The 14,907-nt window shown below is 35.6% G+C and overlaps 1 protein-coding gene across 2 annotated transcripts; it reads left to right on the forward strand.

The window, feature by feature from the left end:
- Nucleotides 1–551: 551 nt before the first annotated feature.
- Nucleotides 552–8,734, forward strand: KLRD1 (killer cell lectin like receptor D1). Of its 2 annotated transcripts, XM_061124952.1 has the most exons (7): nucleotides 552–782; nucleotides 2,189–2,281; nucleotides 2,630–2,680; nucleotides 5,175–5,249; nucleotides 5,351–5,502; nucleotides 7,560–7,663; nucleotides 7,764–8,734. In XM_061124952.1, exons 1-7 carry the CDS (start codon nucleotides 776–778, stop codon nucleotides 7,882–7,884), a joined length of 603 nt encoding a protein of 200 aa, XP_060980935.1. In that variant the 5' UTR covers nucleotides 552–775; the 3' UTR covers nucleotides 7,885–8,734. The 2 variants fall into 2 exon arrangements, with proteins under 2 accessions (XP_060980935.1, XP_060980936.1); XM_061124953.1 differs by lacking the exon at nucleotides 5,175–5,249.
- Nucleotides 8,735–14,907: the final 6,173 nt, after the last annotated feature.

Genomic DNA, 14,907 nt, shown 5'->3' on the forward strand with positions numbered 1-14,907 from the left:
AAGTGGCAGAGATCAGAAGCACAGAATGAGAGGTGAAAAGTTCCAACCACTCTGTACTAAAAATAATAAATGAAAATCAACACAACTTATAGACTAAGAGAGATAGGCTTGATTTGAAATACAGGTTATGCGTGCTCTAGAGAAAGACTACCAGGGTTTCAAACGTAAGTAAACTTGGTTTAGTACTTTAGCTTTATTGTACCTTACTTTTCTCATTGGTAAAACAAGCATATTTATTTATCTTTATTATTGAGTCATATCCAGGGATAAAAATAAGCTAATATATTCCTCGTGACTTAATCTATATTTGACACAAAGAAAATAATAAATATTTCTCCTTATTAAAAAAGGAAAATTCAGTGTCAATTTTTTTACATGAAGTAAATTTACCTTTGGTTTGCCCATATATTCCATTTTCCAAGTAATTTTTTTAGATGACTTTGATGTTCAAACATTAGAAAAATTTTTTTCCTCTCACTGTATTTTGTGATAGTCAAAGGGTCTGCATTATGCAAGTGCAGTGAGAATTTCCTGTATTGTGGTTCCTGAAGCATTTTAGAAGACAATGATTTTACTGTCTCTTTTCATACTACACATCCATGTCTCATCGGCAGAAGAACTGAACACATTTTGATACACAGTTTTTCTTATTTTAAAGGATTTCTTCACAACTTTCCGGTTCCTTAGCCTCCAGCTTAGCTTCTAGATCTAATCTCATTTCTTTGAACCAGCATCCATCGTGTCTTACCGTCACTGACATTGGACAACATCTCACATGGCAGGTATGTGCATCCCAAGTCATAATATGAAAAAAATGAAAATAGCCGGGAAAGATATCTCATGAGCATGGCTGATTTCAGGGAATGCTTTAATAAGAAGGATGCAGTTTTAGGCTTCCCATGTTTCAGCACTTTTTACTTCAATTTCACTTTTTTGATTCTTCATTCTGTAACTTAGCAATGACTTTGTGAAGCTTTGTCAACAGATTTAAAGAGTCGATTCTGACAAGGATAGCTCTAAATTCTGATTGGGATCAGAATTTATGAGGAAAAAATGTAAACAATATAATTCTAACTTGGACATAAATAGAAAATGTTAAATGTTAACAACTCAATGCTTGAAAGTGCTTTTTTAAATTCACCATTTGTGTTATGACACCCCCGAATCATCCAGATTAACATTTTGACATATTGCACTGTTATTCATGACACCACACTTTGGGGTGCACTCATGTTAATGCAGAATCTCCTGATGCTAGATTATTTTAGGGAAAAGGTCTGTAAGTAAGCAATTTTTGGCATGAGAAAATGTAGTATATGTGAAAAATGGTTCCCGTAAAAATGAATGTTTATGTCATAAGTTAATGTACTGTGGAAATAAAGCCAAGCTCTCAAGATATTACCTGTAGGTTGATCGTGGAGCCTCTCACCACACCAGGTCCAGAGTACTCCCATGTCTTCTCTTTCTGGTGCAGCCTCTACAAAGCTATCAGCAGCCTGACATTTCTTAGGGCAGTGAATATGTTGAGATTAGCAGAAGGGCATGCTCCCAAGGGAAGCCTGGCATGCTGCAATCCATGAGGTCTCAAAGAGTCAGACACAACCCAGCGACTGAACTGAACTGAACACACCCAAGTATTGAAACAGTTTCGTGATAATGATAGAATATGTTAAATGAAAGGCTCTGGGTCTAGAAAAGCTTTCATTCAAATTCTGACTTGGATACTTAATAGCTTTGAACCTTGAGAAAAACAGCCTTGTTAATGGACAGTAAGTTTTCTCATCTACCTAATGGGAGTCATACATTCTGTCTTATGATTTTGTTGCTGTTGTTTTTGTGAAAATAAATTCGTTATATCAGCCCATTAAACAGAACTTGGGGCCTGTTGATCTCTTTTTACTACAGATCTCTAAGCTTCTTTGCCAAATTAAAAAATTAACGGTAAATACTGAGATAGAGAGGATGAAGAGGAAAATGTATGGATAATCTCACTGAAGAATAAAGTACATTATATAAAAATGTTGGTAACAAGTGGATTTCTGAATGGGATATCTTCATTTTCCAGCATTTTTCTGGCAAAATGATTGGGTTATCAAGCCAAAGAACTTTTTGGATCCTTTCACTGGTTTCTGCTTTTAAGAATTCCCATGTTTTTTTCTTTAAATCATTACCCTTTCTTTCTTTACAGGTTTTCAGACCACTCCATGGAGGTTGATTTCTGGAGTTTTAGGAGTAATATGCCTTTTGTTGATGGCGGCTTTGGGAGTTTTGTTGAAAAATTGTAAGTTTTTATAGTCAAGGCTTTATAAAAAAAATCAAAATTGTGATGAAGCTATCTTACAAGAAAAGTTTCATTTTGCTAACATGTAAAAGATCCTGATGCTGGAAAAGACTGAAGGCAAAAGGAGAAGGGGGTGGCAGAGGATGAGCTGGTTAGAGAGCATCACTGACTCAATGGGCATGAATTTGAGCAAACTCCCAGAGAGAGTGGAGGACAGAGGAGCCTGGTGTGCTGTAGTCCATGGGGTCGCAAAGAGTCAGACATGGACTTCGTGACTGAACAGCAACAATATTTTGTTATTTCGTAAATGTTTAGCTGACAAAGTAAATTTCTTATCATTTCTTACAGCACTTACTAAACAAAGTGTTCAGCTTGGACCCTCCACAGAGCTCAGCGAAGGTTGGTTTCACACTTTGGAAAATTTTTGTGTTGGTAGAGAAGGAAATAAACAGTTTCTTGGTTTTCTTACACAGAAGTTTGATGGAATATTACAGTCATACCAATTGATGTGGCAATTGTAGGATAGTCCATTTCATTGTTCATTTAAGAATTATTAAACACATGTATTAAATGTATTAATAAGAAATGTATACTATTTATATATTTATTTAATTAATATATACTATTTATATAATTAAATAATAAGAAAATTATTATATTGAACTGATATATTTTCCAATGTGGTGATCACGTAAAAATAAACACAAAAATTACAGTAAATATTATAATTAACAAAAATAAATTGCAAAGAAAAAATGGCAAAAAATAAGTTGCAGTAAATAGTCTAGTTAATTCTAATTACCTGCTTGTGTTTGTTGATAACCTTTACTTTTATATCTCTTTACTTTTACCTCTGCTTCTTCCATAATTTAAAAAATAATATGGAGATTAATGCAATTCTAAACTTTACTTAACCAGTGAAAGTCAGCTCAAAGTCCTAGTTTTTTTTTTGAAATAGAAGATCTTTTATTTGCTCTTCAACCCACTGTACTCTGGTTTCTGACTCTATCACCCAACAAAAGTCCAAGTTTTTAAATGTATTTTTATATTCCGATGCTCTCCAAGTTGTCTTCTGTGTTCGTATATCTCTTCACTTGTATCATTTTCTCCCCTGAGCAGTTTTCCAACTTTATTGAGATGCAATTGATAAAAGACATTGCATAAATTTAATGTGTGGGGCTTCCGCGATGGCTCAGCAGTAAAGAATCCCCCTTACAACACTGGAGACATGGGTTCGATCCCTGGGTGGGGAAGATGTCCTGGAGAAGGAAATGGCAACCCATTCACCCATTCCAGTATTCTTGCCTGGGAAATCCAGTGGTCAGAGGAACCTGGCGGGCTACAGTCCATGAAGTTGCAAAACAGTCAGACACAATTTAGTAACAAGTTTTGTGTACAATGTGCTGATTTGGTACACTTATTATTGCAATATTATTATCCCAAAGCACTCACTAACATCACCATTATGTCACACAACTATCATTCTATTCATGGTGAGAACATTCAAGAACTACTCCTGTGGCAACTCACAAGTAAGTAATACGGTATTGTTAACCTTAGTTACAATGGTGCACAGTAGATTCCCAGAACTCATTCATTTTCTAACTGGAGAAGTGTATACCTATTTTTTTTTTTTTTTGGTATTGACCACAAAATGTGGCTTGTGGGATCACAGTTTCTTGACCAAGGATTGAACCAGAGTCTGGGCAGTGAAAGTTTGGAATCTTAACCACTGGATTACCAAGGAATTCCCATGAACCTTTCAACAGACCCATTTACCCCACATCCCATCCCCTGGTAATCACCGTTCTATTCTAAAATTTCAGCACCATTCATTTGACAAAGATTTGACTGTTGCTGAGGACTTTATCACTAGTGAACTGAATGGTCCAATTTCAAGCTAATTATTCTTTTATTTTCATTTTGAAAATAAAGTATCCAGAATTCTTTTTTTTTTTTTTTTTGATCTTCTGACTGCACCATGTGGCATATGGCATCATAGTTTCCCAACCAGCGATGAGAAACTTTGCACTGAAAGCCCAAAGTCTTAAAGACTATTCCACCAGGGAAGTCTTCAGAATTCTTTTGTGACTCAGGAAATGTGCTAAAATGATTTCCTTCTTTACATATCTTTTTCATCTAATTTACTTTTTCTTTCTTTCTTTTTTTTTTTTTTACCAAAAATTTGCTTTCATTTTGCTGTGATTTATGTAAATGTTGTCTTTGATCAAAAGCAATACTCACCCCGAGGCATAGGAGCAGTCACAATTTTAGCATAGATGTAAAAGACAAATGGACAAAGAAAAGGACAAAACAGAATGCCAGCATAGTCTACTTTTAACTACACAGCAGAGATCAACTTTGGGTAGCTTTCTCAAAAAGGTTCTTACCACTGTCCCCCATCCTACCATCTGCTACACTGTATCTGAAGATACTTAATTTCTTTGTATACTTACCCAAATTATCACTAAATATAGTTCATAAATGATTGAAATTTATATAATTCTACCCCTATCTCTAGAATATAGTCTCCATGAGGAAAAAGGGTCATGTCTGAGTTGTTCAAATTAATATTCCCTGAACTGTGGTGGATACAGTAAATTCTCAAAGGATATTTGTAGAAAAGATTCATAAATAACAAATGATTTTTTTTGGTTGCTGATTTATTTATTTTAAAATTTTTATTTATTTATATTTTTTGGCTACATCATGAGCGGCATGTGGGAACCTTCTTTTTTTTTAAAAAAATTATTTATTTATTTTAATTTGAGGCTAATTACTTTACAATATTGTAGTGTTTTTCTGCCATACATTTGCATGAATCAGTCATAGGTGTACATGTGTCCCCCATCCTGAAAACCCCTCCCACCTCCCTCCCCATCCCATCCCTCAGGGTCGTCCCAGCGCACCAGCCCTGAGGGCCCTTTCTCATGCATCGAACCTGGACTGGCGATCGATTTCACATATGGTAATGTACATGAATAACAAATGATTTTTGAAAAATAAATAGCACTGAACAAAAAATTGAACCTCCAACGTCATCTAGTCGTGTTTTATTTTTTCTCTTAGAATCTGGCTGCTATTCTTGCCAAGAAAAGTGGATTGGCTACCAAAGCAACTGTTATTTCATTTCTAATGAATTAAAAACATGGAAAGACAGTAGGGATTTTTGTGTTTCTCATAATTCCAGTCTACTTCAGATACAAACCAGAAATGAACTGGCAAGTATTTAATTCCGATTTTCTACATTTTCTTTGACTTAAGAAAATATATTATCTATGTAAGCTGAATACTTTGATTCGTCTTTAATCAGATAACAAGTGGATGATTATATTTGAACTAATATCCTATACTTTGAAACCGTCACAAAATCAACCCAAAATTTCTCAAAGATTTACATTATAGGAGTGTTGACAGATAAAATATAGATAAAGTTTTAGAAAGAATTCAAAGTAGAAATAAAAATAACCTATTTTAGCTAAAAATAACATTTTTAGCTCTTTAATTGAATTTCTAATTTATTTTGTAATTATATGGCTTTTGTTATCACTCTTGGGTGTAATGTGAAATGTATATGTAGAATATTATAAAACAATTAGCTCTTTGGTAAAGGTTCTCTAGCTCCCTGTAGAACCTATGCTAAGACTTATCCCTCAATATGCTGTTGATTTGGGATCAGACTTGACTGATGGTCCCCTATGAAGGAAGTGCTCCATGAAAACTCTAACACCCTTTATGACATTTTTCATTCCTTCAAGAAGTGGTATTCCTTCAAGAGACTTCGTGGTATTTTTTCCACAGAAATGGATTTGATGAATGAGAAACAAGAAGCAAGTGACTGACTACACCTCCTAAATTAGAAGTTAAAATTGATTTTAGTTTGTATTAGTTTGGTGCAAAAGTAATTGTGGTTTTGCCTTGTTGAAAATTGCTGTTGGATATTGGAAAACATTCTTAAATAAATGTGATTATGTTATATACCATTTAACATGCATTTCTCACTTTTTTTTTTTTTTTTGCTAGTGACATCACTTGCTGTTTATTTTATATTTATTTTAGGCTATAGAAACTGTTAGACAAAGAGCAAATTTAAGCAATTTTTAAATTCAAGTTCAAAATGGGTTATAAAGCAGTGGAGACAACTTGCAACATCAACATGCATTTGGCCCAGGAACTGCTAACAAAAGTACAGTGTGGCAGTGGTTCAAGAAGTTTTGCAAAGGAGACAAGCGCCTTGAAGATGAGGAGTGCAGTGGCCGACCATCGGAAGTTGACAATGACCATATGAGGGGATCATCAAAGCTGATCCTCTTACAACTACACAAGAAGTTGCCCAAGAACTCAGCATTAACCATTCTGTGATCATTTGGCATTTGAAGCAAATTAGAAATGTGTAAAAGCTCTAAAAGTGGGTGCCTCATGAACTGATAGCAAATAAACAAATCATTATTTTGAAGTGCTGTCTTCTCTTATTCTATTCAACAGCAAACCATTTCTCAAGTGGATTGTGATATGTGATGAAAAGTGGATTTTATACAACTGGCATTGGCCAGCTCAGTGGTTGGACCAAGAAGAAGCTCCAAAGCATTTCTCAAAGCCAAACTTGGACCAAAAAAAGGTCATGGTCACTGTTTGGTGGTTTGCTGCCCGTCTGATCCACTACAGCTTTCCGAATCCATTACATCTTAGTGAAACCATTACATCTGAGAAGTCTGCTCAGCAAATCGATAAGATGCACCAAAAACTGCAATGCCTGCAACTGGCATAGGCCAACAGATAGGACCCAATTCTTCTCCATAAAAATGCCTGACTGCAGGTTGAAAAACAAACACTTCAAAAGTTGAACAAATTGGGCTACAAAGTTTTACCTCATCTGCCATAGTCACCTGATTTCTTGCCAATTGACTACCACTTCTTCAAGCATCTCCATGAGTTTTGCAGGGAAAATGCTTCCACAACCAACAGGAGGCAGAAAGTGCTTTCCAAGAGTTCGTCAAATCCCAAAGTATGGATTTTTATGCTACAGGAATAAACAAACATATTTATCGATGGCAAAAATGTGTTGATTGTCATGGTTCCTATTTTGATTAACAAAGATGTGTTTGAGCTTAGTTATAATGATTTAACATTTATGGTCTGAAAGCACAATTACTTTTTTGTACCAACCTAATAGAATTGAAAAACTGAATCTGATACTGGACACTGACTTTTTAAAAAGTACATGTTTCCTAGAGCAGGTTTGAAATAGGTTAATGTGTTGGTCTCTCTTTCCAAGCAGGATTTTATGAAGTTCAGTACCAGTTATTACTGGATTGGACTTTCTTACAGTGAAGAACATCATGCCTGGTTGTGGGAGGACAATTCTACTCTCTCCCAAGATCTGTAAGTTTCTGGCATAAAAACTTTTTCTGTTCTTTTTGAGTTTATACTTGGATTTGATCATTCCTTTTCCCATATACTAATAACTTCTTCTTCATTACAGAGTTCATTTATTTCACACTGTAAATCCAAAGAACTGCATAATGTATAGCCCAAGCGGAAGTGCTCTGGATGAAGACTGTGAAAGCACATATAGTTACATCTGTAAGCAACAGTTTATTTAGGTGTTTCTTGGGGCAGAAGTATTATGCAATGAAGATTTACTTAGAATGGCAGCATATTATTGTTATCTATTTCTGGGATCTGTAAAGTGTTTCAAATTGTGTCTTATCAATCAAATAATTTTCATATATTTGAAAACATATGCTTAAATTTTTTTATCAATACATGATTGATATATAAATTATATTGGTTTTAGGTATACAACATAGCAATAACTAGACAATAAGTCTAATTAACATTTATCATTGTTATAATTACAATTTTTTTTAGTTACAATTTTTAAATTTTGCAATGTGTTTTAAAATTGATGAAACTTGTGTACCTACACTGAAATTATAGAGTCAAGATAAATAATTTCATGAATATTTAATGTATATGGTCAACTGTGAATTTCATAACTTATACATCTATTCTTAGAAATTCTCTCTGCTGAAATTTAAATAAAAACTAATTTCTACCAAATAATATATATCAAAATCATATCAATCTTTTGTATGGCCTACTAGGTTGAAAATTCCCATCCTGATCTCTTTTTTCTGGAAGCAAAAATAGCTTTAATGCTCTTTTTAAATTCTTCCTGGATATCCATGCATTTATATCTTCTAATTTAGATCTGCAGTTGCATTATAATAGTTTCTTCCTGTGCATCCCAGGGTTCAGAGGGTTTCACATTTGTGTGTCTTCTCTTGATGTTACAAAGTTCCACATAAGACTTGGAAGTCTCTGCCCAAGTATGTAGTCTCACAGATGACTTTCATATTTTGGTAAAGGAAAGGTAATCTAAGCCCTGATCACATAAATCTAGAGTCTCGTTTTGCTCCATAGATCTTTCTTGCCTTATGCTTATCTATCTGTAAAAAAAAAAAAAAAAAAAAAAAAAAAAAATCATCCTTACATGTGCTTTGAAGATTTTAATCTCTCATCAATCCCCAAAATCTTTTCCTAAAAGTTATGTAATAAATACTGAACAATTACACTTTTGAGGGGTGCAGGGAGCAGTTCATTTTATTGAGGGGTTTTTGAATAGGTCAAAGAAGGATTGAGAACATAGTGAGTTCTGACAGCTAGGACCTGAATGGGATTTTCCTAACCTCAGAGATATCAAAACCCAAGTCTCCCCCTTTTTACAACTGCTGCATATAACTAACCCAGTTTCAAACCCTGGGTTGGGAAGATCCCTTGGAAAAGGGAATGGTTACACGCTCTAGTACTCTTGCCTGGAGAATTCCATGGACAGAGGAGCCTGACGGACTACAGCCATGGGGGGGTCACAAAGAGTCAGACAGGACTGAACAACTAACACTTTCACTTTTATACATCTTAAGAAATTTGTTTTGACATCTCTATTTGCTTTGTGATTTTATACATTAATTAAATGGTAATAATTCAGAACCTAAAGTTGATTTTAAAAATACTGAGTCAAGATGAGGAAGGAACCTCTTATGTTTTATTTCTCAAAATATAATAGTACTACAAGTTGAACTCTTCACATTTTCATATGAAGGTTGACTTAGGAAAAATGCACTTGTTATATTACGAAAAATACAAGATAGACTAAAACATCTTTCAAATGCTTAACACAGACTAAGCAAACATGCATTGCACTTTATATATACTTGAAATGTTTTGCCTTTGCTGCTTATGTGATTTTCATAACAATAACATAGTCTTAATTGAGTATAAAATGAACATTATAAACAAAGTTACACCGACACACACCATCTTTTTTATCACTTCCAGAATGTAGGGAAAAGGAAATTTTAAAAAATCAAAACTATTGTATTTGTAACAAACATCTTATTTAACTGCTTTCTTAGAAAAAATTCAAATCTCATCTGACTAAATATGGAACCTCTTTTATTTTAATAAATCTTGCTCATTTCTCTATCTCTAGAAGACTAAATGTATCCATGTTTATTTTATATCTTTAATAAATATTCATTCAATTGTGTCAAGCTCTTTGTGACCCCACGACTGTAGCCCCCCAACCAGGCTGCTCTCTGTCCATGGGGTTTCCTAGGCAAGAATACTGGGGTGGTAGCCATTTCTTTCTCAGGGGATCTTCCTGACCCAGGGATCAAACCTGGGTCACTTGCATTGCAGGCAGATTCTTTACCCTCTGAGCCATCAGGGAAGCTTCAATAAATACTACACAAAAACATTTGAAACCACTTATATTGTTGTTGTTAAAATGTATGTGTTTCTACTCAAAATATAAAGACTAAGAAAATTATTTTGAAATTTCCTAATTTTATTGGGTTTTGTTAAACTTAATTTGAGTCTCCTGCTTTGAAGCCTTGGTTCATGTAATTGCCTCCCAATTTTTCTCGAAATAAAAATAATTTATGTTCTGGTCTCTTAAAATCCAGCACTTTTTGTTTTTCTTGGGTGTTTTGTTCATCCTTCTCAATAAAGGAGTCATTCACATCTCTTTTTTCCCCTGATCATTCCATAAACTCTTTCCCTAAGTATCAAGTATCATATGCTGTAAAACTCACTTTTATGATGTTACACATATATCTTTGGAAACCTGCATTGATATTCTTCAGTTCAGTTTAGTTCAGTCAGTGTCTGACTCCTTGCGACCTCATGAACTGCAGCAAACCAGGCCTCCCTGTCCATCATCAACTCCCAGAGTCCACCCAAACTCATGTCCATTGAGTCGGTGATGGTTTCCAACCATCTCATCCTCTGTCATCTCCTTCTCCTCCTGCCCTCAATCTTTCCCAGCATCAGGGTCTTTTCAAATGAGTCAGTTCTTCACATCAGGTGGCCAAAGTATTGGAGTTTCAGCTTCAAAATCAGTCCTTCCAATGAACACCCAGGACTGATCTCCTTTAGGATGGACTGGTTGGATCTCCTTGCAGTCCAAGGGACTCTCAAGAGTCTTCTCCAACACCACAGTTCAAAAGCATAGATTCTTCGGCACTCAGCTTTCTTTATAGTCCAACTCTCACATCCATACATGACTACTGGAAAAACCATAGCTTTGACTAGAAGGACCTTTGTTGATAAAGTAATGTCTCTGCTTTTGAATATGCTGTCTAGGTTGGTCATAACTTTCATTCCAAGGAGTAAGCATCCTTTACTTTCATGGTTGCAGTCACCATCTGCAGTGATTTTGGAGCCCCCAAAAATAAAGTCAGCCACTGTTTCCATTGTTGGCCCATCTGTTTGCCATTAAGTGATGGGGCCAGATGCCATGATCTTAGTTTTCTGAATGTTGAGCTTTAAGCCAACTTTTTCACTCTCTTTCACTTTCATCAAGAGGCTCTTTAGTTCTTCTTCACGTTCTGCCATAAGGGTGGTGTCATCTGCATATCTGAGGTTATTGATATTTCTCCCAGCAATCTTGATTCCAGCTTGTGCTTCTTCCAGCCCAGCATTTCTCATGATATACTCTGCATATAAGTTAAATAAGTAGGGTGACAATATACAACCTTGATGTACTCCTTTCCCTATTTGGAACCAGTCTGTTGTTCCATGTACAGTTCTAACTGCTGCTTCCTGACCTGCATGCAGGTTTCTCAGGAGGCAGGTCAGGTGGTCTGGTATTGCCATCTCTTTCAGAATTTTCCACAGTTTATTGTGATCCACATGGTCAAAGGCTTTGGCATAGTCAATAAAGCAGAAATAGATGTTTTTCTGGAGCTCTCTTGCTTTTTTGATGATCCAGTGGATGTTGGCAATTTGATCTCTAGCTCCTCTGCCTTTTCTAAAACCAGCTTGAACATCTGGAAGTTCACAGTTCATGTATTGCTGAAGCCTGTCTTAGAGAACTTTGGGCATTACTTTACTAGTGTGTGAGATGAGTGCAATTGTGTGGTAGATTGAGCATTCTTTGGCATTGCCTTTCTTTGGGATTGGAATGAAAACTGACCTTTTCCAGTCCTGTGGCCACTGCTGAGTTTCTCAAATTTGCTGACATATTGGGTGCAGAACATTCACAGCATCATCTTTTAGGATTTGAAATAGCTCAACTGGAATTCCATCACCTCCACTAGCTTTGTTTGTAATGATGCTTCCCAAGGCCCACTTGACTTCACATTCCAGGATGTCTGGCTCTAGGTGAGTGATCACACCACCCTGATTATCCAGGTCATGAAGATCTTTTTTGTACATTTCTTCTGTGTATTCCCACCACCTCTTCTTAATATCTTCTGCTTCTGTTAGGTCCATACCATTTCTGTCCTTTATTAAGCCCATCTTTTTTTTTTTTTTCATTTATTAGTTGGAGGGTAATTACTTTACAATATTGTAGTGGTTTTTGCCATACATTGATATGAATCAGCCATGGATTTACATGTGTTCCCCATCCTGACCCCACCTCCCACCTCCCTCCCCATACCATCCCTCTGGGTCATCCCAGTGCACCAGCCCCGAGCACTTGTCTCATGCATCCAACCTGGACTGGCGATCTGTTTCACACTTGATAATATACATGTTTCAATCTGTTCTCTCAGATCATCCCACACTCACCTTCTCCCATAGAGTCCAAAAGTCTGTTCTATACATCTATGTCTCTTTTTCTGTCTTGCATATGGCCCATCTTCGCATGAAATATTCCCTTGGTATCTCTCATTTTCTTGAAGAAATCTCTAGTTTTTCCCATTCTATTGATATTCTTAGGTTGTATCTAATTGTATATTTCAAGCATTAATAATACAATTGAGAGTATATGATTTAATTTTACCATTTCACCACACAGAATGCCAATGTAAAGAAACCTTTCCATTTATTTCTTGTTAGACAATGTGACTATCACACCACAGCCAGTTTTACTCTTGAATAAAGTGAGAATTAGAAGAAATAAACTTGTCATACTATGATAGATGCAGGCTTCCCAGGTGGCTCATATGGTAAAGATTCTGCGTGCAATGAAGGAGACCTTGGTTCAATCCCCAGGTTGGGAAGATCCCCTGGAGGAGGGCATGACAACGCACTCCAGTAAGCTTGCCTGGAGAATTCCCATGGAAGGAGGAGCCTGGCTGGCTATAGTCCATGGGGTCACAAAGAGTCAGCCATGACTGAGCAGCTAAGCACCCATGTAGATACATATTAAGTGCCATTTTTCAAAACATTTGAAACCTAAAGTTATGAATCATTTCTTGGAGACTTAAATCTTTTGTTTTTGTGTATTATTTTGCAGAAGCAAAGTATGGATGTGTTTTAAATTCCATAGTTCAGAAGATCTTATTAGGAAAGTCAGTAATTCTTCTTCCTATTTGTCATTACTCTGGTTCTGCCCCAAGGGCAAACTAATTATTATTCTGTTTTTTCTACTTTTATTAGCTTTCTGTATAAAAGTTGGGAGAAGTATTTTTTACATTTCTAGCCCAGGATGAATCTTGGAATCTAGCAAAATCAAGGTTTGAAATATTTTTCTAATTGACCATTAGGAGAGTTCCATTCTGTTTTATTATTGTTGTTTTTGTTGAGGGCTTATGAGGCTTATTGGATGTTACAAGAAATAAGGGTGTTAAATAGGATGGATCCTATCTCTTTCAAAGGCAAATTATCTCCAGATAATAATAATATGAATAGTTAGAATATGGCTTAGGGGGGGAAATGTACAATACCCTCCCATACAGAGAATGTGTCATCTTCAGGAGTTTCCCCATTTTCAATAAGGATTCAAGAAATTGATGAAAAGTGCTGACTCAAGTGGCAAATGAGTATCACGACCATTGCATCCTCTCTACTCACAGCACACTCTTTCCCACAAGTTGTACTCAGTCTTGCCCCTCCAACCTCTTTTTATCTTCCTCCAATCCCCACTGCATCATTACCTTATTCTCCTATTCCTCTGGTCAGGAGAGAGTGGAGTCATGGGATTATTCTTTTATTATAAGAAAAAGTAACTTTAGACCATGAGGTTGAATGACCGATTGTGACATCACTTTATTAAAATGCTAGGCACCAAGAATTGCAAAAGTAAATATACAATTTTTTTTTGGTCACTGGAGGCACAGGGGCTGGGAGCCATATTATGTGTTTGACTGTTTCCAACTGCAGCTTTTCTGAACTCCATACCACCTTTTTCCTGGCTCAGAGGCTCAACTAACACCTGCTTGTGGGAAGGTGGCTCTTCTCTTTCCTACGGTTTGTTAAGTGTCTGGTAGTTCTGGTGCTATTCTGCTTCTGTTGTTAAGTCTGCCTTAAGATCTGACCAAGATAATTCATATTTCATAGAACTGCACTGAAGGCAACGTCTCAAGGTGTGAAATTTGAGACAAGAAAAGAAGAAAAGCTGGATAGTAATCCACTCTACCTAGTTTACCCAGAAAGCTCAAAGAATGTTGCTGTGCCCATACATATTTTAGATTCATATCCATTGTTTATATGCTAGTATGTGCATACATACAAACACACACATACCATCTCTTTTTAATCATCCTCTAGAGTGTAGGGAAAAGGAAATTTTTAAAAAATGAAACTATTGTATTTGTAAGAAACAGCTTATTTAACTGTTTTCATAGCAAGAATTCAAATCTCATCTGATTAAAAATGGAACCTCTTATATTTTAATAAATCATGGACATTTCTCTGCCTCTAGAAGACAGTGAAATGTATTCATCTCTATTTTATCTTCTTGTAATAAGGATTATAGAAATACATTTGAAACCACTTATACTGTTGTTGATAAAAATTTGTGTCTCTACTTAATAAAGGTTAAGAAAAATAATTTTTTAAATGTCCCAATCCTATTGCATTTTGTTAATCTTAATTTGAGCCTCCTGTTTTGAAGACACGGTTCACACAATGATTGCCTCTCAATTTTTCTCAAAATAAAATTAATTTATCTTCTGGTCACTTTAATTCAGCACTTTTCCCATTTCTTTGGTGTTTTTATGTTTATCCTTCTTCAGTAAAGGAGTCCTTTACTTCTCCTTTTCTTCCCTGATCAATCCAGTAAAAACTTTCCCAAAGTATCATGTCATACACTGTAAAACTCACTTTTATAATATTGTTACATATATATCTTTAGAAACCTGGATCACTATTCTTATTTTGCTCTAAATGTA

This window comes from Dama dama, chromosome 22 (genome assembly GCF_033118175.1).
Source record: "Dama dama isolate Ldn47 chromosome 22, ASM3311817v1, whole genome shotgun sequence".
Lineage (NCBI taxonomy): Eukaryota > Metazoa > Chordata > Mammalia > Artiodactyla > Cervidae > Dama > Dama dama.